General features: G+C 49.2%; 1 protein-coding gene across 1 annotated transcript in view; it reads left to right on the top strand.

Moving 5' to 3' along the window:
* Positions 1-1,722: 1,722 nt before the first annotated feature.
* The window catches only part of LOC137433624 (carbonic anhydrase-related protein 10), a 295,408-nt gene continuing 291,130 nt past the window's right edge, over positions 1,723-6,000 (top strand). The window contains exon 1 of the mRNA XM_068125924.2: positions 1,723-2,163. Coding sequence (XP_067982025.1) covers positions 2,106-2,163 — 58 coding nt within the window. The 5' untranslated portion in view covers positions 1,723-2,105. The remainder of the gene's footprint in view (positions 2,164-6,000) is intronic.

Genomic DNA, 6,000 nt, shown 5'->3' with positions numbered 1-6,000 from the left:
GTATTGGAGATCGGGTCTTGCTGAGAACCCTCTTGTATGGTAGATCGGGTCTTGGTGGGAACCCTCTTGTATGGGGGATCGGGTCTTGGTGGGAACCCTCTTGTATGGGATATCAGGTCTTGGTGGGAACCCTCTTGTATGGGTGATCGGGTCTTGGTGGGAACCCTTTTGTATGGGTAATCGGGCCTTGCTGAGAACCCTCTTGTATGGGAGATCGGGTCTTGCTGAGAACCCTCTTGTATGGGTGATCGGGTCTTGGTGGGAACCCTCTTGTATGGTAGATCGGGTCTTGGTGGGAACCCTCTTGTATGGGAGATCGGGTCTTGGTGGGAACCCTCTTGTATGGGAGATCGGGTCTTGGTGGGAACCCTCTTGTATGGGAGATCAGGTCTTGGTGGGAACCCTCTTGTATGGGTGATCGGGTCTTGGTGGGAACCCTCTTGTATGGGTAATCGGGCCTTGCTGAAAACCCTCTTGTATGGGAGATCGGGTCTTGCTGAGAACCCTCTTGTATGGGTGATCGGGTCTTGGTGGGAACCCTCTTGTATGGGAGATCAGGTCTTGCTGAGAACCCTCTTGTATGGGTGATCGGGTCTTGGGGGGAACCCTCTTGTATGGGGGATCAGGTCTTGCTGAGAACCCTCTTGTATGGGAGATCGGGTCTTGCTGAGAACACTCTTGTATGGGTGATCGGGTCTTGGTGAGAACCCTCTTGTATGGGAGATCGGGTCTTGCTGAGAACCCTCTTGTATGGGAGATCAGGTCTTGCTGAGAACCCTCTTGTATGGGTGATCGGGTCTTGGTGAGAACCCTCTTGTATGGGAGATCGGGTCTTGCTGAGAACCCTCTTGTATGGGTGATCGGGTCTTGGTGGGAACCCTCTTGTATGGGAGATCAGGTCTTGCTTGGCTCCATCTTGTCTGGGCGATCGAGTCCTGGTGGGAACCCTCTTGTATGGGAGATCGGGTCGTGGTGGGAACCCTCTTTTATGGGAGATCGGGTCTTGCTTGGATCCATCTTGTCTTGGAGATCGAGTCCTGGTGGGAACCCTCTTGTATGGGAGATCGGGTCGTGGTGGGAACCCTCTTGTCTTGGAGATCGAGTCCTGGTGGGAACCCTCTTGTATGGGAGATCGGGTCGTGGTGAGAACCCTCTTGTATGGGCGATCGGGTCTTGCTTGGATCCATCTTGTCTTGGAGATCGAGTCCTGGTGGGAACCCTCTTGTATGGGAGATCGGGTCGTGGTGGGAACCCTCTTTTATGGGAGATCGGGTCTTGGTGGGAACCCTCTTGTAGTTGTATGGGAGATCGGGTCTTGCTGAGAACCCTCTTGTATGGGAGATCAGGTCTTGGTGGGAACCCTCTTGTATGGGCGATCGGGTCTTGGTGGGAACCCTCTTGTATGGGCGATCGGGTCTTGGTGGGAACCCTCTTGTAACGGATTGTCGGGTGCCTTGCTGGGAATCTAGGAAAGCATGTAGTGCCCCATCTTGTCTATGGGGCACTATATGGTTTTTTTAGGGTTATATACGTAGTCGTGGCAGTTCCCCATCGAGAGTTAACTGCCTTGTATGTATTGCCTTGTCCGCGGAGCTTTAGCCGTGGACTCTGTCACGCTTGTGTTAATGGTCCAACGTTTTACTGCCCGTTCGGAAAGACTTCTTGTTTATTTATGGTCCAATTACCTCGCGCGTAGCGCGCATGTTCCACGTGCTTCCACTCAGAGCGTGCAGCACGAAGCAAGAAGCAAACGTCTCATCTCGGAGGCGAGCGCATCTAACCGCCTCGCTTTCCGACTTGTTTGTGTTAATTACGGTGTCGATGGCGCGTCCGTCCGGCAAAGCCCTCTGTGTGTGCTTAACGATCCGTGCCGGGAGGCGCGCTCAGGCGCAGCCGCGTTAACCCCTTCCGGGGTCCCCCCCCCCCCCCACTCCTCCACCCCCCCACCTCAGCACTAAGTGCGCCGCGGGAACGCGACGTGGGCAGCAGGACGGCCGGCTCGACGAGCGGGACTTGAGAGCGAGTCTGGAGCGGCGGAGGACGCGTCGATCGAGACTCGGTGCGAGGATCCGTGAGGCGACACGAGCGTTTCCCTCCGCTCCGAGATGCGCGTCCCAGTCTCGTTCCTGTTCTGCTGCTTCGCGCCCATTCTCGTTTCCCAAGGTATCTCGTGCCAAGGAATCCGATGTACACCTGCACCTGTATCCTGTTCCCGGTGTTCTCCGCATCGCGCGCGGCACTGCAACACCGTGCGGACACTGCAACACCGTGCGGACACTGCTCGTTGGACAACGTTCGCTCGGGATACATTAGAAAGACAAACTGACGGTGAACCTGAAGCTTCTCCATATCCTCATCCCGACCGTGTAGGTTATTGACATTGAGGATGTCGCCGAAAACTTATGTGACGGCTGCGGGGAAGGTAAACGACGAATGGAAGGTAAACGACGAATGGAAGGTAAACGACGAATGGAAGGTAAACGACGAATGGAAGGTAAACGACAAAGGAGCACAAAGGGTCGACGAGGCCATGGAGTCAATTAACAGGTGGTGCACCGATCGAGCTTCATTAAGAGGACACTCATTAGGAGTACCGTGTACCTGGCCCGAGATGGAAAAACGTATTGATCGTTTCTCCTACACCTGATCCGGTTCACTTGGTGTGCTTATTAAAAGTTGTGTTATCCTAACTTTAACGTAGCCATGTGATGTTGACATTGAGTTTTGACTTTGTGAACAATATGGTTTAATGAATGAAACCGAAAGCTGTTGTCAACATCGCCTGAAAAAATTCGTTTTTTACTTCAATACGCGTGAATTGTCTACCTGTGGCTGAGATACAGGGTGATCTATGTGGACCACATTGTATAAGGACCACCCTGTAGGTGTAGCACGTGGTGCGATCCGCACTGGAGGTTTCCGTTTGACTCCTGGTCCCACTGGAGGAAACAAATGTCACAGTACTTACCGCAAGGTAGCAAGCAGGTACACCTGTACCGATACGAACTTGAACAAGACCGAGAACTTATTAATTCAAAGCTCACCGGTGTATATAGATTGCAGTAGATCTCATCATACACGATATATCTTTAAGTAGGATGATGTACATGCGATTTGTATTGAGGTATATACGTGTGCGGACAAACACACACACACACACACACACACACACACACACACACACACACACACACACACACACACACACACACACACACACACACACACACATACACACACACACACATATACAGGCAAAGCCACATATACAGACACAGAGAGACACAAGGCTCTCCCACCGCTTGGGGGAACAAGCGGGCCTAACTGTGATAACGACTCTTGAACAACTCCGGTAACATCTTCACTTGGCACACATTGTCCGGATCATAATCCATCCGGCAATGGATTAAGCAATAAAGGTGAGATGGAGAAAGTTACATGTTCATTACATGAAAATTACATGATTAAGGCTGCCAAAAGACACGAGAGCGGTGCCAAGCACCCATTATTAAACTTCATCATAGTATGCGCAGCAGTGACATCATAATTAGCCTCGCTCATTCAAGAGGTGTGTGTATATATGTCACGTGTGTGTGTGTGTGTGTGTGTGTGTGTGTGTGTGTGTGTGTGTGTGTGTGCGTGTATATGTGTCTGTGTTTGTGTGTGTGTGTGTGTGTATATATATATATATATGTGTGTGTTTGTGTATATATGTGTGTGTGTATGTGTGTGTGTATATGTGTGTGTGTGTGTGTGTGCGTGTATATGTGTGTGTGTGCATGTATATGTGTGTGTGCGCGCGTGTGTGTCCCTGTGTGTGTGTATATGTGTGTTTGCGTGTGTGTGTATATGTGTGTTTGCGTGTGTATATATGTGTGAAAAAGAGAGACAGAATTGTGAAGATCAGAAATCATAAAACGAGATTGCGTGTTTGTGTCCGTGTGTGTGTGTGTGTGTGTGTGTGTGTGTGTGTGTGTGTGTGTGTGTGTGTCCCTGTGTGTGTGTGTGTGTGTCCCTGTGTGTGTGTGTGTGTCCGTGCGTGTGTGTGTGTGTGTGTGTCCCTGTGTGTGTGTGTGTCTGTGTGAATAAGAGAGAGACAGAATTGTGAGGAGCAGAAGTCAAAAAAGGAGTGTGTGTGTGTGTGTGTGTGTGTGTGTGTGTGTGTGTGTGTGTGTGTGTGTGTGTGTGTGTGTGTGTGTGTGTGTGTGCGTGTATATGTGTCTGTGTTTGTGTGTGTGTGTGTGTGTATATATATATATATGTGTGTGTTTGTGTATATATGTGTGTGTGTATGTGTGTGTGTATATGTGTGTGTGTGTGTGTGTGTGCGTGTATATGTGTGTGTGTGCATGTATATGTGTGTGTGCGCGCGTGTGTGTCCCTGTGTGTGTGTATATGTGTGTTTGCGTGTGTGTGTATATGTGTGTTTGCGTGTGTATATATGTGTGAAAAAGAGAGACAGAATTGTGAAGATCAGAAATCATAAAACGAGATTGCGTGTTTGTGTCCGTGTGTGTGTGTGTGTGTGTGTGTGTGTGTGTGTGTGTGTGTGTCCCTGTGTGTGTGTGTGTGTGTGTCCCTGTGTGTGTGTGTGTGTCCGTGCGTGTGTGTGTGTGTGTGTGTCCCTGTGTGTGTGTGTGTCTGTGTGAATAAGAGAGAGACAGAATTGTGAGGAGCAGAAGTCAAAAAAGGAGTGTGTGTGTGTGTGTGTGTGTGTGTGTGTGTGTGTGTGTGTGTGTGTGTGTGTGTGTGTGTGTGTGTGTGTGTGTGTGTGTGTCCGCACATAGATCTGCTTTCATATAGATCCTTCATTCGCACACCTAATGCATTCCATATCCCTCGATGAGGCTCTGCATATTGATGTTCAGTCTTGTTATTTACGAGATAGATCATTGTTTTAAATGTTGGTTCAGATTTCAGAATAACACTGATGTGGGAATAATTAAGCTCTTCCAGTTCTATCATTCAAATTAATGCTAAAACACCAGTGAACCTCACGCTGAGATTGCGTTTACACCAGTTCACACTCAGCATCATTTAATCCAAAGAAAGTTATAGAAGTTATTTATTTATTTAGTTATCTATTTCTGTTTGAAGGTACATGAATTAACTAGATGGTATTCATAGAATACTTACCCTGCACAGTCAACTTGTTGCGAGCCAACTCTTCTGTTTTTGAACTTTTTTTTTTCTTTTTTTTTTGTATACAAGATCGAGGCTCGTGAAAGAGCTAACATTAATCACACAAAAAGACAAACCGACACACAAAACACAAAAAACAAGGGGAGCGGCAGACAAGATGGGGAGAGAGGGGGAAGGACACAAACACAACATTTGAGAGCAGGGACATCAGGAGGACTTGGGGGGAGGTGGGAGAGGAATAAAACATATGAACACTGCAAGGACTCTGGGGTGAATTACCGGGGGTAGAAAAGATCAAGGTTTTCGATGGGGGAAGATAAGAGATGGTGGGGAACAGCTATTTTAAAGACCTGGAGGGACGAGTGGGATTGAAGGGAGTGGGGGAGTTTGTTCCAGAGGCGGGATAAAAGGGGAATGAAAGAGTGAAGGTGAGCAGAGAGCCTAGACTTTGGCAGTTTAACCATAAGAGGGTTGCAGGCAGATCTTGTGCGACCTGAAGGAATATTGGGGGGACAGAGCACAGAGAGAGCTGGGGGAGCAAGGCCGGAGAGGAGTCGGTAGAAGACAGAAAGACCACCAACCTGCCTGCGGTGAGTGAGTGAAAGGCCCTCGGAGTTGACTACATCGCAGGAGATTCCAATGATTCTGAAAGCTTTGGCCTCAACAGCGTGAAGCCGAGCAAGGTGTGAGGCAGGAGCACCAGCCCAGAGGGGGGAACAGTATTCCATTGAGCTGCGGATGAAAGCCTTGTATGTGGTGAGGAGCTCAGGTGTGCCAAGGAAGGACTTCGCACGACGGAGGATGCCCAGTCGGCAACTGGCTTTGGAGGCCAGCTTGGAAATGTGGTTTTCCCAAGAA

Source organism: Myxine glutinosa, chromosome 10 (assembly GCF_964187855.1).
Source record: "Myxine glutinosa chromosome 10, kmMyxGlut1.1, whole genome shotgun sequence".
Lineage (NCBI taxonomy): Eukaryota > Metazoa > Chordata > Myxini > Myxiniformes > Myxinidae > Myxine > Myxine glutinosa.
Note: the sequence above shows the minus strand (reverse complement) of the source record. Positions and strands in the feature narration are given on the sequence as shown.